Source organism: Felis catus, chromosome B4 (assembly GCF_018350175.1).
Source record: "Felis catus isolate Fca126 chromosome B4, F.catus_Fca126_mat1.0, whole genome shotgun sequence".
NCBI classification, from domain to species: Eukaryota; Metazoa; Chordata; class Mammalia; order Carnivora; family Felidae; genus Felis; species Felis catus.
In genome coordinates this window covers 41,982,635-42,005,938 of record NC_058374.1, presented here as the reverse complement: position 1 = coordinate 42,005,938, position 23,304 = coordinate 41,982,635, and the positions used below count along the sequence as shown (strand labels likewise).

Below are 23,304 nucleotides of genomic sequence, written 5' to 3'. Positions count from 1 at the left end.
AGTTGGACGCAGCCTGCCTACTAGTGCTCCGCCCTCTGCCCTACTCTTGAGTAACGCCAATGAAAAGCGCTTCTAATGCAACCGATGGTCGGAAGAACCAATCCCACTCTTCCAGGGCAGAGCGCATGTAGAGCAGCGAGGTGGGTCCGGGAGTTTTTGGACGCTTGTACTCTGGGACCCCTACAGTCCTTTCGCGTGCCTTCTATCAGAGCAGAAACTGACGGTTGTTTAAACCAATCAATCCCAGAAACTTTCCTGGGTCTTGTCCAATCGGAAAATAGAAGGGCAGTTGTAGTCTTTTTATTTGAAAAGGGGCTGTCCAATGAGGCGGAGTTTGAGAGGGTTAGTGTCGAGTGATTGATAACTCCGTCGACCAATACGGATTACCATCTCGCCTCAGAAAAACCCTCATAACTACAGCGCCAGCCAGATATGTACATAATAGCGTCATAATTCATGATTCTATTTTTTAAATAAAATCATTTGGTTCTGAAACTGGGGGTCTGGAAACCGAAGACTGGCACTCCTCAGAGTCTCACGATGGACAACTCGCCGGTGGCGGAACAAAAGTCCCGTATTCAGGGAGGTGTCACCCCTGAGCAAGCCAGGCCGCTGCTCATTGGCCCCACTGCCCTCATGACGGACGTCCTCCGAGCCCAATGGCCTCCTCACAGGAGGCGGGTCTCATATAGGGGGCCTATTGGCGTCTGCGTCGGCTCAACCAATAGAGTCAAGGCAGGGGGCGTGGCGGGAGGTTTGAAACTCGGCGTCGGGAGTTGAGGCTCGAGCTTCTGTGCATCCCAAAGAGGAATTGGGGCCCGGTAAGTGATTGGAATAAATTAATAAGTTAGAGGGCCCAGCAGGCTCGCAAGGAGCTGGCTTGTCAGCTGCAACAGTCGTTGTTTCCACAGAGGCCTCTGGCCCAGCGGCGGGGAGGTTCCTGAGCTGGGAGCAGGGAAGATCGGGTGGTCTGGAGGCAAGAGATCGGACGCGGTCGCGGTCGCGGTAATGGCTGAGACCTGAGTCATTTCTCACAGGCGTCCCCTCCTCGCCCCGGGCCGGGCCCCGCCCCACCTTCTTTCTCCTGGTTGAGATGGGCTCAGCCAAGAGCTCCCCGGTCACTCCGGCGCGGCCTCCGCCGCACAACAAGCTTCTGGCTCGAGTGGCGGACCCCCGTTCACCTAGTGCCGGCATCTTGCGCACTCCCATCCAGGTACTCTGGGGCGGAGGGGCGGGGGCAGAGTCTGAATTCTTGGGCCTCTGCCTAACCTGATTCTGAGAAAGCCCTCACACCCTTCTCCTCCCTCTAATTTGACACCTTATTTTCCACTTTCTTAATCCGGTTGGGGTAGGCTGAATGCCTGAGGGCCCTGGCAATACCTGCCTGGAATATCAACCTGGGGCTAGAGACCTGGGAGGGAAGAAGAGTCGGGGTCCAGACTTGTTTTAGCTTTTGGTTCTGCCAGGTGGAGAGCTCTCCACAGCCAACCCTACCAGCAGGGGAGCAGTTGGAGTGTCCTAATGAGGCCCAAGACTCAGATCCCCGCTCTCCTACCCTTGGCATTGCACGGACTCCTATGAAGACCAGCAGCGGAGGTAAATGGTGGGCCCAGGGAATTTTGGTAAGGCTGTCACCTAGCACCCTTGGGTTGGGCCAATGAAGCCATTTTCCCAGAGCTCCTGCTCAAAGGAGCCTCCATTCTTTTGATTGAGCCAATCTCACTCTTCTCTCAACATTTTCTCCCTCGATTTCTCTCTTCCCAATCAATCCCTCACCCACTAGAGCATGAGTCCTAAAGTTCCTATATGTATTCTTCTTGCTGAATGATTTGTATCATAGGGTCACTATCTCACTTGACTTCTGTTTAGAGCCCCCAAGCCCACTGGCGAAACAGCTGAATGAAGTCTTTGAGAAAGAAGCCTCCAAATTGAATCGTCCTCCGGAGCTTGTTCTGCCCCTAGAGGCAACTTCACCTTCCGAATTGAACTTGCCTCTGGGCACCCAGTTTTCCCTTGAGGACCGGATGCCACTCTGGAGCCAGACTGAGCTCCCCTCCAAGCAGGTGTCCTCCAAGGAGGAAGCAGGACAGCCCTCACAACCCCCCACGGCCAGCCAGGGCTCAGACAAGCCCTTAAGAGACCCTGAGACTCCCCGATCTTCAGGTACAGAACCTAAGGGCAAGGATAGGGAAGAGAAACTGGGATAATGTCCACGGATGAGTGTAGGAGGAAGAAACTGTAAACCCCTAATTTGGGTTTTGGCTTTAACTCCTTACCCACCCTAGGTTCTAAGCACAATAGACGGAAAGGAAATGGCAAGGTACTAGGGAGATCTCCCCTCACCATCCTACAGGATGACAACTCCCCCGGAACTCTGACACCACGACAGGTAAAAGGAGAGAGGGTGAAAGCTGTTACTAGGAACCCCAGGATAGAGAGGTAGAGGGTGGGAGTCCTTGCTACCCAATCTTCCCTGTCCTGAACAACCCCCCTCCCTCCTCCAACTCACACACTGCTTTTGGCAGGGTAAGCGGCCTCCTCCCCTGAGTGAAAATGCTAGGGCACTAAAGGAAGGGGCCATTCTGGGAACTGGACGACTTCTGGAAACCGGAGGCCGAGTGTGGGAGCAGGGCCAGGACCAGGACAAGGAAAATCAGCACTTTCCAAACTTGGTGGAGAACTAGGCCGTGCGTGGCCCCAGCACCGGGTTCACCAGGGGCCTGGTGATGTTGTGTCCTCACAGCCCCTTCTTTCCCTGGGAGACTGGAAAGGCTCGTTGTCTTCCACTCCCCCTGAACTACCAGCTTGGGGGACCGAGCACTTTCTTAGGCTTTATTTGTGTCTCGTGTGTTTCTTGTATATTAAAGAAAGTGATTTTAAATTATGCTTTTAAGTGTTATGCCTAAACCTTGTGCTGGGCTTCTGTATGTAGAAAAGCAGCCTGAGAAACTTGTGTTCCCCGTCCTCCAGGCCTCTTCTATACACTTCCCTTAAATCCTAGTGTTCCCCCGGGGCTCTGTCCTTGGCCTTTTCCTCTTGCTCTCTCTAGGTGTTCACTTCTAGGGATTTAGGTATCACTTTCTTATACTCTAGTAACTTCCGGATCTCTCTAACCCTGACCTTTATCCAAGTGCCCCAGGCACTTCACAGGTAGTTTGTCTACAAGTTGAATTTGTAATCCGCCCTCCCTGCCCCTGCCGCCCCCAAAGCTATTCTTCATCCCCTGCTCTCTATCCCTGTAAATAACCGCGTTATCCACCCAGTTGCCCAAACCTGAACCTTGGCCATTATCTTGAATCCTTTCCTCTTAACATCCCATATCCTGGCACTTGGCACTCAATCCTGGTGATTCTGTATTCTTTAACCTCTTCCCCATCCTTTTCCCTGCCCCCTGTCCTATGGCTCTTGCATTTCTTGCCATCTACCTCCTGCCTGTTTCTCTCCAGTCTCGACTCTCACCTTTTCATCAACCTACACTGCTGCTAGGGCAACCTTTCTTTTTTTTTTTTAGTTTTTTTTTTTTTTTAAGTGGTATTTATTTATTTTGAGAGACAGACAGAGCGTGAGCAGGGGAGGGGCAGAGGGAGGGAGAGAGGGAGAATCCCAAGCAGGCTCCTCGCTGTCAGCACAGAGCCTGATGTGGGCCTCAAACTCACGAAATGTGAGATCACCACCTGAGCTGAAATCAAGAGTCGACCGCTTAACCGACTGAGCCACCCAGGCGCCTGAGGGGTGACCTTTCTGAGAAGCACATGACCGTGAAACTACTCTACTCAAAACTCTTCAGTTGTTCCCCATTGCCCTTAGGATAAAGTCTACACCCTAGCCTGGCATTCAGGGTCTTTTATAACCCCATTCCTTCTCAACATAACCTTCCTGTAGAGACGCACCATAGGCAGGTTGTAGTCAACTATTGTGTGTATGCTCCCCCAGCCACCTGGTGAGCACCTTCTCCACCTGACCTGTCTCAGGCCTTCTCTGTGAGGCTTGGGCTTCTGCCTCCACCCTACTCTGCCCACAAGCTGTCTGGTACCCAACCTTCATCCCTGCACCTATAATGCTTTATTACTTGAGTTAGACCTGCATCTTTTTGGAACAGAAGTGGGGCAGAAGCCAGACATCCCAGGCCTGTACACTTTATTGCAGGTGCTTTAGGAGAGAAATAAAGAAGGTAGAAAAGGGAGAGATCATGAAGGAGACAAGGGACAGGATCTTAGTGGTGCCAGAGCCATAGTCACAGGGCTGAGTGCTCTCTGCCACCCAGATCTGGATAAAGGTAGTCGCTCTGGGGGGAGGAATTCTAGGGCCTGGGGCCTCAGACTGGAAGCCTGTTAGGCTTGCCAAGGGCTGGGGAGGGGTCAGTTGTCCTTGCTTATTAAGGGAGAAGCCGCAGGACCGTGGAGAGGGGAGACCATGGGAGGAGATGGGGCAGTTCTTTGCCCCCATGTCCCTGATAATGCCTCCCAAAGGCAGACTCCCCATTTTTCCCCACCGCCCTCAAGGGACAAAGCTGGGTGGGAATGGCAGCTAGGGTATAGAAGAGAAAACTTAAAGAAACCTTAGAAAAAAATTGGGCAGGGGAGGGGCAGCTGTGTCTTCGTGGCCTTTTACCTCCCCTCCTCCAGCCTCCTTAGTTCCAGACTTTGAGGAAGCTGTCCCAGGAGCCAGTGGCCACAGCCATCCCGTCAGCTGTGACCCCCAGGCAGCTGACCCTGTTGTCGTGGCCAGAGAGGACGCCTGAGAAAGAGGGAGAGGAGTCAGCCTGCTTTGGCAGACAGTTCATGTGCACATGTAGGAATTCTAGGTTAGACTGGCCATGGACTCTGAGCCCCTGGTGGGGACTGAAAGAGGATTAGCCCTAAGGGGCAGGATTTCTCTCGAGGCCAATGTCTGTGGAGGGTGGGCAGGGTGCGGGGCGGGGAGGGACAGGAGAAGGCTGGCAGTGTCAGTGTGCCGTGAAAAAAGCCAGGGGCACCTTGATGGGCCCTAGAAAATGGGGAGGTAGCTCTTTAGTCTCATTACTGTGTTTCCAAATAAAGAGACTGAGGCCCAGAGAGAAGTGACTTGCCCGAGGGCCCTGAGAGCCTAAGGGACAGAATTCAGATTTGGATCCTGACCCTCTGGCCAGTGTTGTTTTCATTCAGCACGTGGCCTCTCCCAAGAGAAGAAGCCACCCCATCTGATTCAACTTCAGACCAGGGTGGTCCTAGATAAAGCCCCTAGGTTGGGGTCAGGGCCCTCAGGTCACTCTAGACCTCCTTGATGGGGCTTCTTGCAGTTTCCTGAGATTGCCCTTTCCTTCAGTGGATGCCCCTGAAACTGCAGAGGCCCTGGAAATCCAGAAGTGACTGGACATTCAAGGTCCACAGGTCTGGGGTGACACAGAAGCTCCTTTCACGGGAAGCAGCTATCTCATTAGGTGGTGGAGAAGGGCCACTAGAGAAGATGGCCCTAGATTGGGAGCCAAGGGGGACTAGGTTCTAGGGATAGAGCTCAGAGTCATCCAGGAATTAGGGAACAGTGGTGAGAGGGTCCCAAGGAAGGGAGCTAGTAGGAAGGTCCTTCCAGCTGAGGTGGCAGAAGTTTGGGGGGGCGGGGGCGGCCCTTACCCACACGCTCGCCCTTCATGGAGTCCCAGATGTTGCAGTTGAAGTCATCATAGCCTGCGAAGAGTAGGCGGCCGCTGAGGGAGAAGGCCACGGATGTGATGCCACAGATGATGCTCTCGTGGGAGTAGGCAGTCAGCTCCTGATCTGCCCTCAGGTCAAACAGGCGGCAGGAGGCGTCGTCTGAGCCTGTGCAGATGGCCTCTCCGTTGGGGAAGAACTGAGAGTACAGGTGGCAAGGGGGTCAGGACTCAGACCTGGGCAGCCCGCTACCTCTCCTGCTCTCTCCCTGGCTCCTGCCCTGGTGCCTTCAGAACAGCCTCTCTGCCTATCCGTCCCCCAGCGCTCTTCACCGCTGACATTTATCCCACGCCAGCCACATGCCAGCGGCTCCCCTACACCCTTCACCTGCCCCTCACTACAGCGCGGCAGGCAGGCTTTATTTCCACATTGCAGGCGAGAGCCTGAGGCTGAGGGAGGGCGGGCAGCTTGCCCAGGGTCACATGGCTAGAAGGGCGGCGGCTGTCCCAGACTCCAGGCTCCAGGCTGGATCAGAGCGTGGAAGTACGGAGCCAAGTGCAAATGCATGACCTGAATCTCATCACGATGAAATGTCAGATAAACTCAAATGGACGGAAAGCCTAAAGAAAACTGGTTTGTACTCTTCAAAAATGTCAATGTCACGAAAGACAAAAGTAGAAAAAAGGTTCCAGTTTAAAGGTAACTGGAAAGATATGGCAAGGAAATGCGATACACATCCCTGGACAGAAACAAAACAAAGCCAAACCGTTGCTGTTATTTTTGAGATAACTGGTGAAATTTGAATATAGACGATAGACTATATCGTGTCAATGTTAAATCTGATTTTAAGAATTATACTGTGGCTACAGAAGAAAATGGCCTTGTTTTTAGGAAACATGCACTGAAGTATTTAAGGGGTAAAGAGTCATGATAATCTGCAAATTGTTCTCAAAAGACTGAGGGGAAAAAACTAATAAAATGTGTCTGTAGCCACATCTAGGTGTATGTGTCTGTCTGTCTTTCCATGCTTCCCTCCCTCCCTCTACGGAGAGAGAATGATAGAGCAAATGTGGTAAAGTGTTAGCAGTGAATCCCGGTGAAGGGTAGACGGGAACTTTTTTGGTTACTCTGGAAACTTTTCTGTAAGGTGAACTTATGCCAAAGAGGAAAGTTAAAAAAGAAAGGGGTAGGGAGCTTGGGCCGGGATGAAGGATGCATGTGCTGGGTGTGGTGAGGGGTTCCCGGGAGCTGGGGTGCAGAGCGGGGCTCACGCAGATGGCGTTGATGTCCGACTCATGGCCAGTGAATGTCTGCCGACAGGTTCCCTCCCGCACGTCCCAGAGCTTGGCGCTGGCGTCACAGGCCCCCGAAATGAAGAGTTTGAAGTCAGGAGAGACGGCCAGACTCATGCAGTCCCCTGTGTGTCCCACAAACACAGTCTTCTGCTGCCCAGTCTCGATGTCCCACAGAGCACTGCCGGAGGAGAGGAAGCTGTCACACTGTCACAGAAAGGCCAGGACAGAGCTGCGCCCCAAGCCCCGGCACCCACGGTGTTCTGTCCTCACCAAGTCGTGTCCCCGGAGCTGGTCACAATGTTGTTGTCGTCCAAGAAGCGGCAGCAAGACAGATAACCTGGGGGTGGTCAAGACAGCACCCTGGCTGCAGGCCCACAGCACCCTGGTGCTGGGGCTTCCCTGGGCTTCTCGCAACAGGGACTGGAAGAGAGGGTCTCCCACTTACCTGTGTGAGCAGACAGCTCCCGGCTGACCTTGACATTGCCCTCACGGGATTTGAGGCTGTAGATGGAGCACATGTTGTCCAGCCCCCCACATGCCACAAAGTTCCCTGACGGGGCATAGGCACAGGTCATAACCCAGGAGGAGCGCAGGGGGATGGCATGCACCTGTGGGAGGGTGGGCAGAGGCAGGACCTGAGCAGAGCTCCCAGGTGGGGAGGGCAGGGGAGGGTAGGCACAACGAATGCCCCAAAGGAAGGACAGGGGGATGGAGGGGTGGGGGGCAGCTACCTTATTGGTGGTATAGGTGTCCCACACGATCAGCTTCCCGTCTTGCGAGGCACTTACGAGCAGCCTGGGCAGAGAGCACCCCACGTCACCCAAGCCTCTCCTTCCTGCCTCCCCGCCCCCGACCTCTGGGTGCCTCTCAAGTCTCACTTGGAGTCGGTAGCCCAGTGCATGGCATAGATCTTGGCCAGGTGTCCCCTTAACGTCCGCCTTGTCCGCATCTGGACTCTCCCCACGACCTCTAGGCCAGACACCAGCTGTAGAAAAGGGGGCACTAGAAATCAGGGTGAGCAGAACACCTACCTAGATGTCAGTGTCGCAACCACTGATCTGCACAAGTTTCTGTTCTGTGCCAGGCTCTGGGTCAGGCCTCCAGCCTTAGAGAAATAAGTCTCTGCCTTGGAGTGGCTTCAACTGATGTGGGAGAGACCATGCATGGCTAGCGGCACGTCACTAGGTGTTTGACAAGCACCTCTCCAGTGCGGGATGGGGGAGGAGGAGACAAGAGAGAATGATTTCTGTCATGTAAATAGTCCCACCTTGACCAGTTTCAAGCTGCCAGTGTGAAGTCACCAAACACGGACTTGGGAAGAGACGCACACATTCGCGGTCCCAAGCCACTGGGAGCTGGGTCCCATACAACACCTGCAGCATGGTTATCTCTTTCCCTGGGCACCCAGGGCAGCCCCATGACCCTGAACGGCACCTCCTGAAATTTGTGGTCCTATGTCTCTTAAATTCTATCCAGCTTCTAGACTTAGGCTCAGGCTCAAGTCAGTGGCCTTGACCTGTCATTTACTTGCTTTGGTATCTTGGGCAAGTTACTCGCCCTCTCTGATCCTGTTTCCTCATCTGCAAAATGAGGTTTGTAGCATCAACTCATGGTGTCGTCGTGAAAATTAAACGCAGTTACGTATCTAAGCAACTTAGCCCAGTGTTTGGCTCGCGGCAAGTGTTCAGTAAATGTTCCCTCTTACTATTAACATATTTAATCCAATATAAGGTGCCACCAACTCCAAGAAGCACCAGGCCTCTAGGTATCACTGAGAAAGAAAACATGTTGCCCATTATAAATGTAAGGCATCATCTATTTTTGGACGCATCTTGATCTCAGAGATGTCACAATGTGAAAAGATGTGCCCTTAGAATTGGTGAAGGACACGATTAGAAAACTAGTAACTGGTCTATAAGGGCTTTGTGATTTGCAAAGCACCGTCCCTCTCCTCATCCTCACCACCCTGTGAGAGCATGTGATCATTCTTGTGTTATGGGTGAGGACAGGGACATCATCTGCATTCTTAGCTTCCAGTAAGGGGCCGGCCCACAGCAGATCTCACTAAATGTTTGTTGAATGAATTAATCAATGTGGTTCCTCATTCTAGGGACACGCTGTACTAAAGCTTGGGCACCAGGGAGCTTCCCTCCCCTCCCCTGCCGTGCCTTCCGGCCCTGCCTTAGCGGGTAGGACAGGAGGTCTCACCTCTGCCAGAGTAATGTCAGCACAGGCTTTCCGGGCATCCTGGGGAGGGGGGCGGGTGGAGAAGCAGACATCAGGGGAGCATCAACACAAGGTGAGGGTAGTGGGTGCATGGGCCTCTGAGGTAGGTGGGCTTCGGGGCTCTAGGGTTTGGGGGACATTTCAAATTTGAGATCCACGTTCAGAAAGTCTCTGGCCACTTCCAGGTCAGGGTTCTCTAAGGTGTCACTCAAGAGTAAATCCAGCCCCCTTCCCCCCCACCCCCATCCACACTCCCTCGTGTCCCCGGTTCCATGTTTTCTGGGGTCCCCCTGTGGAAGGGCTCTGGGGTTACGGCAATCTGCTTCTTGAGCTGCTCCGCTTCCTGCCTCAGCTGCTCCATTTCCCCCATGGCTGACAGGTTGAGGGGTAGCTCCGGCTCCTGTCGGGAACAAGGGGTAAGCGTAGGGGGGGGTCCCCACCAGGCCACGTTTCTGTCCTCTCCCCCACACCTGACTCAGGGGCTGGAACCCACTACAAGAAATTGAGAGACGACTGGGTGGCCTGCACCACCGCCCCACCAGCCCCTTCACGTTTGGAGCCCTGCACAGCCAAGCCCAGCCCTGCCCGAGCCCTCCCTGCAGCCCCCAGCCCCAGACAGCCGAGCCAGGCCAGCCCCCTCTTACTTGGACTCTGACTGGACCTCTCCCAGGTTTCCAGGCGCTTCCTCACCCTCTCAGCTGCGACGCCAACCCGTCACCTGCCCCGGCTCTGCTGCCAGAGGAGCTGGCCTGGCCTGGCCCCAACTCTGGGGGGGGGGGGGTCAGGGGGAGCACTGACAGAGAAGGGTAGGGCAACGACAACGACGACGTCAGGCAAATGAAATCAGCTGGCAACGGTGTGGGGAGAGGGCAGGAAGGGAGGTGTGCGGCTTCCAGAGAGACTTGGGCCCAGCCTGGGGCGGTGGGTAGGTGGGAACAGGGATGTGGGGCTATAGAGAGGAGCAGCCCCTCACAAGCCCTGGAGGGAAGAGGGGCCGAGGGGTGCTTCCTGGGCCAGTCTCCCTGTAGGCAGAGATAAGAGCATCAGGCCCCATGGGATTAGAGCAAAGCTGTGAGGATTAAAGTTTGGGGTTTGGGAGGGGGGCAGAAGAGCAGAAGCAACCACAGCTCCAGCCCCCCCACCCCCCACCCCGCCAGGCCCTTGCCCCCACCAACGCTGATGATCGTGGCAGGCAGGGCCTGCCTAGCAACCAGTCCAGGAGCCAGAATAGGAGGGTGAGAGGTGGCTCATCGTCAATGCCCAAGATTTTGACTCTTAGTTGAGAGTTGTGGGGAAGGGGGGTAAGAGGGTTACGGTGAATATGGGGAGGGTGCAGGCAGGAGCTGAGATTAGAAGGGACTGATCTGGATAATCCTTCTTCTCAACAAACCCCAACCAGCTGCCCCTGGGTCTGATCCTGGGGGGTGGGGAAAGGCACAGGGGATCCAGAGAGGAAGATGGACGGGCCTGTCCCTGCTTTGAGTGGACCAAGGGTGGGAAGCGGGGAGCAACCCCGACCCCGCTCCCATCTGGGGTTTGGCCCACTCCTTGCCCCCATGACTCACGGAGTCCTGCTGGGGCTGTGAAGGCTGGAACCAGAGGGATCAGGCTGCCCTATGTCTCGGTCAAGCCCAGAGAGGGAAGACGGGGCTTAGAGTTGGAGGCCCAAGGAGCAGCTGTCAGGGGTTTAGGTCCATTTGCATGCGGGGAGCAGGTGGCCGAGATTTCCCTGACAAATCACAGGCTTTGAGTGGCCCCGCCTCTGGGAGGCCCAAAGACACCTGTCTCCTCCCAGGCCAGCCACAGCCACTCCCCTCTGCAGACACCAGAGAAACTGTGATACACTCCATCGGGCCCTGGCTGAGGGGTCTTCAGCTCTTTATTATAGGCTGGGACAGGGCACTGGGGCTATCCTCCCTCTCATCCTCCACATTGGAAGCAGTCGGGTCCTATCCCTGCCATTTCTTTCCAGGGAGGCATAGTGTCCTAGGGCTGGAGGTCCATCAGCCAGGCCTCGTGAGCTCTAGGCTCGTCTGTGCACTGTCCTCTGAGTCCAGGGCTGGACAGCCCTCGTGATCCCCAAGGGAGTAGGGGTGCAGGGACAGAGAGCTCGCTGTTCTGCTCTCATCACATGGGGGCTTCTCGTGGGTCCTGGCATCAAGGTGGCCCTTCACAAGTCAAGTGGCCACCTCCCCAAGGAGCTGGCTCAGTCCCTCACAGCTCCTCTCGGACCCGAGGTGGTTTCCCAACTCTGTCCTGGACCCGCTGAAGCCTGCGGCTGGGGGGTTCTGGGGAAGGGTCTCTGCTTGGCGTTTCTTCCTCTTCCTCCTCCTCCTCCTCTTCCTCCTCTGGCTCCTTCAGTAGCTCTTTGGCTTCTGTCCACTCCTAGGGAGTGGGGGAGGAGAGTCTGGCCCAATCCCCTGCATCGCCTTGCCCCCAGGACCCTCCCTGGGGCATCTCAGCCCCTGCCCCTCATCCTTCACACACCAGGAGGGCCATCCCTTCCTGCTCCTGCTCCTCCTCACCTGCTCCCTGTGCTCAGGTGCCCAGGTGTGCCACAGTGCCAGGGCGCAGCGCCGTCCCCGCGTCACAGCCCACACACCGTGGGGATTCTCCCCACCGGAGCTGAAGGCCACGAGGCGTCCACAGCGAGGACGAACCTGAGCCTGGGGGGTGAGGGCAGGTTCAGCTCCAGGGATAGGTGCTCTCAGAGAACTTGGCCCCGACTGCCTAGAGCAGGATGGGGGCAGGGGCACAAAATGTTCAGCTCTCCTACCCATCACTTCCCATTCCTGAATTCAGGGCCTATCTTGGGGGAAATGAGAAATCGGCCTCAACCTGAGGAGCACAAGTGCCAGACCAAGGCTAGAGGAGTTGGGAGCTAAAGAAAAGGGGCCTCCATGGAGGGCCTCCTGCCAGTCCCTTCCCAACCCCTGCCCAACCCTTTGGACCCAGGGTGATGCAATCTGAGGGTGCGAATGCAGTACCAGACTCTGGGTACTGGGGATAAGGATCTTGGGGACATTTTTCCACCTCAAGGAGGCCTTGGATCATCAGTAGCTGGCATTAGTGGAGAAGAAGCTAAGTGGGTAAAATGGAGGAATAAATGATGAAAACTCACTGCCCCTCTCCTTCTGCCCAATTCTAGCCCCTGGTTTATGCCTGGAATAGGGTTGGGGGTCCTGTGCTTTACCCACTCTACCTAAGGAGGTGAGGCAAACACTGAAGGCAGGGTGTGGAGGGGCCACTCGAGATCCCCTGAGGAGGGGTAATCAACCTCTAAGAGAGCCCCTGAACACAGACCAGTGGTGGAAAGGGCTGGGGAGGCCAGGAAAGGAAAGGGTTAAGGTGGCCCCAGGCCATTTCCCTGCATTTGCCTCTGGGAACCTTCTGTTTTGAATCCTGAGTCCACAGCTGGGCTCCCTGTGACACCCCCACACCCCCTACCCCGCTTACTGTGACCGTGAGGGCGTTAGGCTCTGTGAAGAACAGGTCCCCACCATGGAAGTCATCATTGAGGTAGAGGAGCCCACTGGAAAGGGAAGGAGACAGCAGGCAGTGAGACCCCCCAACCCAGGCCCACCTGCCTGACCCCTGGGGGTGGGGGGCGCCCACCTGTAGTCACGATAGGTGTAGGCCGGGGGCTCCCTCCAGCACTCCCCAGTGTCGGGGTCCAGCACGCAATTGTCTGCGTGCACCGGGTGACTCAGGTCCATGCGCTGCTCTTGCTCTCCTGGGAAGCAAAGGGGCCTGGTGAACACCCCCGGGGCCCATCCACTGCCATCCACACCCACCCTGAGGCTTCGGGGGATCACTGCCGGGCCGAGCAGCCAGGCCCTCACCGGGGCAGGGGAGTCAGAAAACCCACAGAGTGCGGGGGCTGCTGAGGGTGTGCAGTGCCCAACAGGGGCTCGAGGTTGGGGAGGAACAGCTGGGGTCCCTGGCGATTACCTTCTATGGCACTCCGGCACACCAGGTGGGTGAAGGAAAGATGCAGGGGCCGCTCCGGGGAAAAGTAGGCCTGTGTCAACGTCCGGACGCGCTCGCTCACCTCCAGAAGCAGCTTAGCCCCCTGACTGCCCACGGCCCCGGCCCGGGCCAGCTGCAAGCGGAGAAAGGAAGGGCGGGAAAGGAGGGGACCATGGAAGGACAGCCCAGACCCAGCCCCTGCCCTACTTCCATTGCTCTCCACCCACGGGTTTGGAGTCTCAGCAACCGGCTCTGTCCATCAGCCCAAACTGCCCCTTCCATTGGCTCTGTGACCATAACCCAGGTCCCTACGTCTCAGAACGCCTACCCCACCCCCAACTCTAGGCAGAGGACTCGGGTACTCTCGGTCCCCGGAGAGCCCTTCCACAGGAGAGGCCCAGGCCCGGGTTCCCAGCCTCCTGCGTACCCTCTTCTCCGGTTCTGGGCTTCAGACCAGGGCAGGGGGGCTTCCTCTCACCTGTGCAGCCTTGAGCACTGTGAGCCCCTCAAAGCGTTCGTGGGGGGTGTGAGGGGAGCGGCGGCCACGATAGCCAGACCTGGCTCCAGCCTCAGCGGCATCCTGTGGAGGGAGAGAGTCGGCTGTGGAGTCATACTCCCTGGGTCCCAGGCTATCTCCCACCTCACTGCCCACAGGGATACAAGACCTTCCTCCAATCCTCCCGCTTCCTGCAAGAAGCTAGAAGCCCCAAGGTTCTCTGGTGGCCCCCCTCCCTGAGCTGCTGCCCTTCATGCAGAATGACTATCTTCATGTCTGTATTGTCACTCTCTGGTAAAGATATGGAATCCCACTCACCGGGGCTTCTATGCCCAGAACGCTGGAGAGCTTCCTACAGTGGGGAAGGGGCCTCTGAGAGGCTAAGGGCTGTTGGGGAAGCGGGGCAGGAAGGGCTTGAGCATTCACTCCTGATGAGCTAATAATACAGGAGTCTCTCCAGAAACAAGGCCCTAACAGGAGGTTTGATAGTCAGGCAAGGTCCCAACCAGCTCAAGGTGGGGAGACAGCAGGTCTCTGACCTTTTCCCACCTGACACACTCTTGGAGAACGTGAGGACCCTTGATGCTGAGTCCCAATTACCCAACCACCTATGCGAGTCTCATTACCTGGGGGTCTCCCGGTATTTGGATGTCCTTTTCCTGACACCTATTCTTTTGGTTGCTTTTTGAAACCACTACCTGTAACCCTGCATATAAACTCCATGGTCACCCAAGCCATCTAACCTTCTCTCCTTGTATTTATTCATTCAACAAATTTGTACTGAGTGCTTACTATATGTCAGGCACTGTTCTAGGCACTGAGTACACAACTGTGAACATGAAAAGGTCCCTGCTCTCATGCAGTTCATATGTTGAGATAATAAATGAATAAACAAGCCAGATCAATTCAGATGGTGGCAAGTGGTATAAAGAAAAAAACGGAGGCATCTATGTGGCCCAGTCGGTTAAGCGTCAGCTTTGGCTCAGGTCACAATCTCATAGTTTGTGAGTTCAAGCCCTGTGTTGGGCTCTGTGCTGACAGCTCAGAGCCTGAAGCCTGCTTCCGATTCTGTGACTCTCTCTCTCTCTGCCCCTCTTCTGTGCATGCTCTGTCTCTCTCTCCCTCAAAAATAAAATAAACATTAAAAAATTAAAAAAAAAAAAGAAAGAAAAGAAAATTAAAACGGGGTTTCAACCTTGAGAGTACCCAGGCAGTGGTTAGGGGACAGCTAATTGATGAGGTGACATCCAAATTGAAAGCAAATGGTATGGGGCGCCTGGGTGGCTCAGTCGGTTGAGCGTCCGACTTCAGCTCAGGTCGCGATCTCACGGTTCGTGAGTTTGAGCCCCGCGTCAGGCTCTGGGCTGATGGCTCAGAGCCTGGAGCCTGCTTCCAATTCTGTGTCTCCCTCTCTCTCTGCCCCTCCCCCATTTATGCTCTGTCTCTCTCTGTCTCAAAAATAAATAAACATTAAAAAAAAATTAAAAAAAAAAAAGCAAATGGTATGAAGGAGCCGCTTCAACATGTGAGAGAGAAAATGTTCCAGGCTGCAGAAATAGTAAGTGCAAAGGTCCTGAGGCCTGAATGAATATAGTGTGATGAAGGAACAGAAAGAAAGTCCGATACTTGGGAGTTATCCCTGACTCTATCCTTTAGTCCTGAACTTCTCTATCTTTGACTTTCTAAATATTTTCTCATCTGTCCCCTCTCTCCATTTCCTTGCAATGAAGATCTAACCTAAGGCAGTGGCATGCTTGCATCACCCCAGAAGCCTCTCCCCTTACTTTCCTCGCCCACTGCATTCTCCACAGTGCCACTAGAGGGATCTACCAATTCTGCAGGATGGTGACTCAGGACCCTGCTCAACCCCCTCCTTAAATTCTCCAATAAGCTGTCCACCACCTACAAACTCCCTGGTAGGGTACAGGAGGCCCTTCGCCATCTCTTCCGTACCTCCACCTTTGGGTTCTCTCCCCTGGACCTCTTCTGGATGATCCACAGCCTGATGATAATAGCGATAATAGATAATAGATAGATAATAGATAATGGCTAACCCTAAGCACTTTTTATATTCTTCTAACACCTTTCCCATGTACTACCTCACAACAACCCTAAAAGAACCACTGCCTTTATCCCTGTTTTACAGCTCAAGAAACTAGGCTCAGAGACATTAAAATACACTGCGTGAGCTCACCCAGGTAATCACTGTCCCATGCTCTTAACTCCCGTGCTCTACTGCACTTGCCAGAGTACCCCCTGTCCTTCGCCCTTCCAGCCTGGCTTTCTTCCCCTTCTCTGCTTGTTAACTCATCCTTAAGACTGAGCTCAAATGCCAGCCCACCTCCCTCCGCCCAGTAAGCCTTCTGTGACTTTGCATTTTGGTGCTTCTGTTTGGATGGGTACATGTAGCAAACTTACCCCTTGCTCTAATTATGTGTCTCTGTGTCTGATTCTTTCTCTATGCAGTGAGGTCCTGAAGGCAGGTCCACGTTCATCTACCTCCCCCTGTAACCCAGTAGTTCCGAGTGCACAGCAGATACTCAATGAGTGTGTGTGGAAGGCACACTGAGACTCAACCTGGTGAATATGGATCATTGAACCCAAACGAGCAGGGGATACAATGGATGGAAGAAGACGCCTGTGCGTCTGCTAAGCTATCAGCCAAGCCGATAATTAAACTCTCGGCTAATCAAGGAATCCTCGCCCGCACACTCACCCTTTTTTATCCCTTCATGGTTTTTGTTTTGTTCTTCCTATCAATTTCTAGCAAAATTCCTTTGTAAAGAGTGTCCACCCACCCCACCTCAGCTAAGAGGAAGGGAACTTGTCCACGGCGGCGAGGTAGTGGCAGGCGCAGGGCCCCTGGAGAACCAGAGATGGCAGAACAGGGGGCAGGCTGGGTGTGCGGAGCCTGAGGTCCCTAACTAGCCAACAGTGCCTACTCACAGGTCTTCTTACCTTGGCCAGCTGCAGCAGCAGCCCACACTCAGCTGGGGTGAGCAGCCCATCCAACACGGCCCGTTCTGACCCATTCAGCTGTCTTGCATCCTGGGTCAGGGTGACTCCCTCCAGGAGGAGGACATCTGCAGGAGAAGGAACAGGACAGAGAGCGTTGAGCGCCCCCTGGGGGCAGACCCAGCAGTAGCTGGCGGCCCCCGGGCCCTCTCAGCTCCTGCTTCCTGCTCTCCCGGGAACTTACCCTTCCAGTGGGTCAAGGGCTTTGGCTGTGGCGGCTCATGGTCCCAAGGCCTCTTCTCTTGATCCTCTCTCAGGGGTGAGAGACATACTCAGTGGATGCACAGGCCAATCCAGACCTTCCAGGACCCCTCCCTCACCTTCCAGCTCAGGCCAGGCCACTCCCACCACAGGGCATCTCCTACCTGAGCTTTTCTCTGAGTGCCTCTGGGATGACAGCTGCTGGGGTCCAGGAATCCTGGGACAGTTAGGAAAAGCACCATCACCCACCACATCCAGCCTGAACCCCTGACATTAGACTCTGAACTTTCAGAGAGGAAGGTAGAGGTGAGAAAAGCCCCAGACTCATTGTCAGGAGCCCTGGGTGCTGGGCCAAACTCTGTAACAACAACAACTGCTTACATAGAACTATTTGTCAGATGCTGTTCTAACAACTTTATACACAAAAGTGGACTACATGAAACTTTATTGTTTAATGTCCACAATAGTCTTATGAAACACCTTTTATTAAAAACATTTTTTTTAACATTTATTCGTTTTTGAGAGAGCGAGCGAGAGAGAGAGACAAAACGTGAACAGGGGAGGGGCAGAGAGAGAGGGAGACACAGAATCCGAAGCAGGCTCCAGGCTCTAAGCTGTCAGCAGAGCCCGACACAGGGCCCAAACTCACAAACCGTGAGATCATGACCCAAGCCGAAGTCAGATGCTCAACCGACTGAGCCACCCTGGTGCTCCAATCTTATGAAACACCCTGTCTTAATGTGCCCATTTTACAGTTGAAGACTCTAAGGAGTGTCTAGGTGGCTCAGCCAGTTCAGTGTCCCGACTCCTGATTTCAGCTCAGGTCATGATCTCACGGTTCTTTTTTTTTTAATTTTTTTTTCAATGTTTATTTATTTTTGGGACAGAGAGAGACACAGCATGAACAGGGGAGGGGCAGAGAGAGAGGGAGACACAGAATCGGGAACAGGTTCCAGGCTCTGAGCCATCAGCCCAGAGCCTGACGCGGGGCTCGAACTCACGGACCGCGAGATCGTGACCTGGCTGAAGTCGGATGCTTAACCGACTGCGCCACCCAGGCGCCCCGATCTCACGGTTCTTGAGTTTGAGCCCCACATTGGGCTCTGCACTGACAGTGTGGAGCCTGTTTCGGATTCTCTCTGCCCCTCCCCTGCTCATGGGCTCTCTTTCTCTCTCTCTCTCTCTCTCTCTCTCTGTCTGTCTCTCTCAAAATAAATAATAAAACTTAAAAAAAAAAAAAAAGACAGGAGCACCTGGGTGGCTCAGTCAGTTGAGTGTCCAACTTCAGCTCAGGCCATGATCTTGAGGTTCGTGGGTTTGAGCCCTGAGTCGGGCTCTGTGCTGACAGCTCAGAGCCTGGAGCTTGCTTCAGATTCTGTGTCTCCCTCTCTCTCTGCCCCTCCCCTGCTCATGCTCTGTGTCTGTCTCTCTGTCTCTCTCTCAAAAATAAACAAACATTAAAAAAAAAAAAAAGACTCTAAGACACAGAGAAGTAGAGTAACATGCCCAAGATCACACAGCTAGTCGGTGACAGAGTTGAGACTCAAACTAGCTTTAGAGGGGCACCTAGTGGCTCAGTCAGTAAAGCATGCGACTCTTGATCTTGGGGTCCTGAGGTCCAGCCCCATGTTGGGTGTGGAGCCTTCTTAAAATCCATCCATCCATCCATCCATACATACTAAACTAGCTTTAGAGGCTATGCTTTGAACCAGAGGATCTCAAACAAGGAGATTCTGCCCCACAGGGGCATTTGGCAATGTCTGGAAACATTTTTGATGGTCATGACTCAGAAAGTGCTATTGACATCCATTGGGTAGAGGCCAAGGGAGCTGCTGAACATTCTACAATGCCTAGGAAAGCCCCCTTCTGCTCCCCTACAAAGAATTATCAAGTCAAAAAAGTCAATGGTGCCAAGAAGGTTGAGAAAACCTGCTTTGTGCTATCATCCTAGCAATGAACAAAACTCTGCCCTTTCGTTTCCTCGTATGACTACAATAAAAAGAATAGTAACGAAAGCAGCAGCAACAGAACTTTCTCTAATTTCTAGCTAGTGCTATGGTTTCAAGAGTCCCATGAGACAGGTGTGATGTTCCCATTTCACAGGTAAGGAAATTGAGGCTGAGGCGAGTGAGGGTTCAGAGCTTGTTTATGGCAGAGAAGAGACCAACACCTAGGCCTGCATGACCCCAAAGCTGCCCTCTACTACAGGTACCTGCCTCTGTCCCTGAAAATCTGGGAATGCAGACTCCTCTCCAAGCCTCCCAGGGAGGGTGGGAAACAAATGGAGGGCATCACTGTTCTCCTCCTCCTGGGGGCGCACTGAAGGGTAGGATGGAGAGAAGGGGAGATACTCACAGGATCCTTGAAGCTGGTCCCCAGGTGCTCCATGGCGTAGTAGAGCTGTCTCTTCTCCCCCAAGGATCGAAGGATGAATTGCCGGATGTCCTGAGGCAGGGTGGGCAGCAGGGAGAAGGGGGTGAGACAAGGAGAGTGGGGCAGGGAAGTTAAGGCTGGAGGATGGTGGGGGGAGGAGTGTGTGTGTGCGCGCGCATCTGTGTGCGCGCATAGGAGGACACATAAGGCAGGGGCAAGGAGTGGTGAAGTTCAGGGAAGGGGAATGGCTGGCACATGGACTCGGGAAGGAGAGTCTGAAGTGGGGAGCAGGGAGTGGAGACAAGTCCGATGCGGATCTGGGGTTGCCTGTAGTGGACCAGATGGGGAGACAGAGTCCGGGTGACTCCGCAGGTATATTTGATTTCGGGTTACTTCACAGAGTAAGGATGGAGCAGGGGGTTACCTCTCTTGGCCCGAGGCCAGGTCTCGGCTCTCCCAGCTGGGCCTGATACTGGTTCAGAGCCTTCTTGGCAGCCTCATCTTCCGGGTAGAAGAGCAGGACACTCAGGACATTTTCCATAGCCTGGGACAGATTCCCCACTGGAGACAGAGCAAGAGGGTGGGGGCGGGGCCCAGAGACTGAGAAGGGCAGTGATCCCTGGGCAGAGGCAGAGAAGACGGGGGGGGGGGGGGGGGGGGGGGGGGGACAGAGGCCGAGCCAGAGAAGGTGGTCTCCCAATGCCAAACAACTCCAGAGCCCCCATTCCCCCTGGCAGGCACACTCATCCATTGCTTCTTTCCAAAGCTTACTCAAACATACCTGAGCTGTACAGGCAGAGTTCAAAGGGGAGGAAGAGAGGAGAGATTAAAGGAAGGTGAGAAGCAGCAAGGGCAGAAGGAGCCCTGTGACCCATCTCCCGAGCTTTCCACAACAGCGCCAAAGGAGAGCAAACGAGAGTTCTCCTGAAGTGATGGTCCCCACGGAGCCCTGACCGACTAGAGATCCAGAGACAGATGGGAGGGATGCAGAGATGGGGCTCAGGATACCATCAGAGGCAAACCTTCACTTCCCCTGTTTCCAACCCCAGTCACCCTTCCCCAACTGACCCTGAGCATGGGCCTCGTGCAGCCGCCTCAGCTGGCTGGGAAGGAAGTCAGGGACAGGGAAGCTGCGGCCAGGACGTGTGGCTGTGTCCCCCACACAGCGCTGCCGGCACTGCAGGACCCGAATCCAGCGCCCTGCAGAGGACACAGGTGAACCATTCAGCTTGTGATGCCTCTCTCCGTGGCACCACGAAACCCCAGCTCCTTACCTGCAATGGTCTCATAGAGGCCCCCCTGGCCTCCAGTCCCTTCCTCCTCCTCTTCCTCCCTTTGCTGCTCCTCAGGCCCCTCGCAGCCAGCCCGGCAGCTCTCCACCTGGGCCAGGCTCTCCTGCAGGGCCTCCTCTAGCCGGGGCAGTGCCAGTCCTGCTTCCTGCCGCCCCAGTAGCTCCAGGCCATCGTCATAGGCTGCCTGTCGGGGAGGGGGGGTGGCGGTCACCCGAGATCCTGGGGGCAGGGTGCCAAACAAGATTGGGGGGTAGAAAGAAGGGGCGGGGCGTTGGTCTCATTTGGGGCATGGACTCCAGACCCCACTTCACCTTGGGGAATATAGGGTGGGTCTCAGGATCGGAATGGTAGAACACGGGACTTGAGTGATCCTCAGGAAGAAAGCTAAGTCCCAGATGAGGGACTCTCCATCCAGGGTTACTGAGGACACGCATCTCCTGACACCTGAGCTACACAGGTCAGAGCCCAGTGAGCCCCATGGACCCAGCCAGTCAAAGGGTCTCACCCAGTATGGGGGAGTCTCCAGGTCCCGGAAGCTCTGGGGCCGCACCCTAGACATACGTCTGTACTTGGCCATGTCCTCCCGCATCTGGAGGTGTGTTGGGTTTGCTACAAAGAAGGTGTGTGCTGCGGCGGCTGCCAGGTCCAGCTTCTTCAGCTGAGAAGTGGGAAGGATGAGGAAGTTAGTGCCCTCAGGTATTGGGGTCAGACCTCTCTCTCTGCCCCCTCACTGGCCTTCCTATTCCACACGCACAGCAGGAACTGCCCCGAGACCATCTGGAAGACTTGTCCATCTCTCAACCTCCAGACCCCCTAGAAACCAGTATTCTGGGGAAGTTCAGGAGTCCGGTTGCTAAGGAAAGAGGGGTTTCAAGACTTTGGAGCGGGTGCGATACGGGCAGAGGGACCTCAGGGCCTCAGTTTGGGAGATAAGGTGCAAGTGATGGCTAAGTGCGGTAGGGAAGTGGGGGAGACCTGAGCGGCCAGTAAAACCCGCAGGTCTCTAGGACCCTGAGCTGAGGTGTGTGGGACCAGCGCCCCCCTCTCCCCAGCCACGTAGGCATTAGCTACTGAACTAGTAGCTGCGGCCCGCCCCCCAGACGTCCGGCCTCACCGCTCCTCAGCTTTGCCCCTGCCAGGCAAAGGCTCACACTCAACGCACCGCCCCCCCCCCCCCCCGCCAATACTTCCAGTCCAACGGTGGGGTTTCCCCCCATCCCCTCCGCTTCGCTCCTAGGAAGAGGCTGCTATCACCCCACGTAGGTCTCAGAAAGACCTAACATTCCAGGCCCCTTCCCTCCGTCTCCGATCTATTTCCACCCTGTCTCAGGAACCCACCCAGCCCCGCTCCAACTTTGCTCCCACTCTCCCTTAGGCTGTCCCTCGGCGACCGCAACAGGTACTTGACGTGGTTTTCATGGGACCTGCTCAAAAGGAGAGGTCCATTGACCGCCCTCCCCCCCCCCCCCCCCCAGCCCCACCCGGAGTCCCGGGCGCCGGCTTTCCGCCCTCTCCTGGCGAGCTCCAAGTAGCAGCGCAGCGCGGGGCGGGGCAGGCACCCGGAAAGGGCCCGGGCGGCTCCCGCACCTGGTAGTAGGCCCTCTGCAGGTAGTTGTAGGGCTCCCGGCGGCGGAAGGCGTCCCGGAGCGCGCTCCCCACGCGGAGCCGCGCCGCGCCCCCGGGGCCCAGCCTCTGCACCCCGCACTGGGTCAGGCACTCGGCCCGTCGGAGCGCGGCGCGAAGCAGCAGCCGCTCCCAGGCCCCCTGCGCCGGGCCGGGCCCGGAGTCCGGGGCGTCGAGCAGCACGGCGGGGAGTGCGGCCCCCGGTTCGGCCGCACAGCGCGCCCCGCAGTCCCGCCGCGCGCGGCCCAGGGCCGCCTGGCTCCGCAGCGCCTCCCGCAGCAGCGCCACGGCCGGCGCCCAAGCCCCGGCCGCGTAGGCGCGCAGCCCGTCCGCGTAGAGCAAGTCCGGGGCCTGGGGGGGCGCACCCGGGGACAGCCGGGCCAGGCCTGGGGGCTCGGGGGACCCCGGCGGAGGCAGCAGCAGCAGTAGCAGCAGCAACCGGAGGAGCCGGAGCATGGTGCCGGAGGCGCCGGCCGGCTGCCGAAGCGGAATGCGGGAGCCCAGAGGGAGAGAGAGGATAGGGGGATGGGAGAGGGAGGGGAAAGGAAGGAGAGAGGGAGAGGAGGGAGGAGAGGAAGAGAGAAGGAATGAGCGGGGCCAAGGAGTGCTGATGGAGCCCAGATTCAACCCATATTGGCCACTATGAGAGCCAGAGAAGTCCGGAAGCCTGGCAGCGAGTGGAGAAAGCAGTCTTTAAGACGAAGGGTAGTGTGGGAGGCCGAGAAACAGGCGGGCCGTGAAGAGCAGATGGCAAAGGGCTGGAACTGGAGCGGGACCGGTGCTTTGGAAAACAGCATGGGGAGCCTCTTAGGACCCTCGACTCCAACCCTGAGGCCCACGGGGTGAATGTACGTACCGCAGCTGTGTTCCCCTCCACTCTGTGCCCCGCCCACCCCCGCCCACACACTGTTGAGTCCAGGACGAGGAGTGTGGAAGCCTCCCATACACCTACCCACACACACTTTTGGAAAAAGACCTTTAAAATGCAACATGGGATGCAGGCCTGTGATACCAAGTCAGGCCCAAATCCTTTCCTGCCCAGAAAGTGAGGCCTTAGGTGGATCTGGGGGAAGGAGGAGAGCTGGAGCATGGCAGATGGAATCACACCCTGAAACCACCTTCCACCAATCTGAACAAAGATCCTTCACGCCCCAAACCAGCACACTCAAGTGTCCCCCCATGCCCAG

At 55.7% G+C, this 23,304-nt stretch overlaps 3 protein-coding genes across 7 annotated transcripts; 1 reads left to right on the top strand and 2 right to left on the bottom strand.

Moving 5' to 3' along the window:
- Positions 1 to 2,884, top strand: CDCA3 (cell division cycle associated 3). Of its 5 annotated transcripts, none has more exons than XM_023256731.2 (6): positions 1 to 140; positions 912 to 1,213; positions 1,467 to 1,596; positions 1,870 to 2,163; positions 2,286 to 2,389; positions 2,526 to 2,884. In XM_023256731.2, exons 2-6 carry the CDS (start codon positions 1,094 to 1,096, stop codon positions 2,682 to 2,684), a joined length of 807 nt encoding a protein of 268 aa, XP_023112499.1. In that variant the 5' UTR covers positions 1 to 140; positions 912 to 1,093; the 3' UTR covers positions 2,685 to 2,884. The 5 variants fall into 5 exon arrangements, with proteins under 5 accessions (XP_023112499.1, XP_006933525.1, XP_003988382.1 ...); XM_006933463.4 differs by having other exon boundaries at positions 2 to 140; positions 1,038 to 1,213; XM_003988333.6 differs by lacking the exon at positions 1 to 140 and adding an exon at positions 333 to 821 and having other exon boundaries at positions 1,038 to 1,213.
- Positions 2,885 to 4,120: 1,236 nt separating this feature from the next.
- GNB3 (G protein subunit beta 3) lies at positions 4,121 to 10,855 on the bottom strand. Its single transcript, XM_003988332.6, has 10 exons — positions 9,793 to 10,855; positions 9,462 to 9,548; positions 9,131 to 9,169; positions 7,801 to 7,907; positions 7,654 to 7,717; positions 7,368 to 7,530; positions 7,193 to 7,259; positions 6,899 to 7,100; positions 5,610 to 5,826; positions 4,121 to 4,737 (listed from the first exon to the last, which is right to left on the bottom strand). The coding sequence occupies exons 2-10, from the start codon at positions 9,516 to 9,518 to the stop codon at positions 4,631 to 4,633; spliced, it is 1,023 nt and encodes a 340-aa protein (XP_003988381.3). The 5' UTR covers positions 9,519 to 9,548; positions 9,793 to 10,855; the 3' UTR covers positions 4,121 to 4,630.
- Positions 10,856 to 11,009: 154 nt separating this feature from the next.
- On the bottom strand, positions 11,010 to 22,942 carry P3H3 (prolyl 3-hydroxylase 3). The gene is made up of 15 exons (XM_011283712.4): positions 22,082 to 22,942; positions 21,000 to 21,152; positions 20,477 to 20,678; positions 20,271 to 20,402; positions 19,627 to 19,763; positions 19,185 to 19,274; positions 16,994 to 17,046; positions 16,813 to 16,880; positions 16,572 to 16,696; positions 13,596 to 13,697; positions 13,100 to 13,250; positions 12,764 to 12,881; positions 12,605 to 12,680; positions 11,674 to 11,814; positions 11,010 to 11,533 (listed from the first exon to the last, which is right to left on the bottom strand). The coding sequence occupies exons 1-15, from the start codon at positions 22,571 to 22,573 to the stop codon at positions 11,363 to 11,365; spliced, it is 2,211 nt and encodes a 736-aa protein (XP_011282014.2). The 5' UTR covers positions 22,574 to 22,942; the 3' UTR covers positions 11,010 to 11,362.
- Positions 22,943 to 23,304: the final 362 nt, after the last annotated feature.

Coding starts and splice junctions, on each gene's coding strand:
- CDCA3 (XM_023256731.2), top strand. CDS start 1,094: ATGGGCTCAGCCAAGAGCTCCCCGGTCACTCCGGCGCGGCCTCCGCCG. Junction 1,214..1,466: donor TCTTGCGCACTCCCATCCAG/GTACTCTGGGGC, acceptor TGGTTCTGCCAG/GTGGAGAGCTCTCCACAGCC. Junction 2,164..2,285: donor TGAGACTCCCCGATCTTCAG/GTACAGAACCTA, acceptor TACCCACCCTAG/GTTCTAAGCACAATAGACGG.
- GNB3 (XM_003988332.6), bottom strand. CDS start 9,518: ATGGGGGAAATGGAGCAGCTGAGGCAGGAAGCGGAGCAGCTCAAGAAG. Junction 7,908..9,130: donor CTGACATTACTCTGGCAGAG/GTGAGACCTCCT, acceptor CCTTTTCTACAG/CTGGTGTCTGGCCTAGAGGT. Junction 4,738..5,609: donor CATGAAGGGCGAGCGTGTGG/GTAAGGGCCGCC, acceptor CCTCTTTCTCAG/GCGTCCTCTCTGGCCACGAC.
- P3H3 (XM_011283712.4), bottom strand. CDS start 22,573: ATGCTCCGGCTCCTCCGGTTGCTGCTGCTACTGCTGCTGCTGCCTCCG. Junction 19,764..20,270: donor GCACGAGGCCCATGCTCAGG/GTCAGTTGGGGA, acceptor CTCTGTCTCCAG/TGGGGAATCTGTCCCAGGCT. Junction 17,047..19,184: donor GGACCAGCTTCAAGGATCCT/GTGAGTATCTCC, acceptor TAACTGTCCCAG/GATTCCTGGACCCCAGCAGC.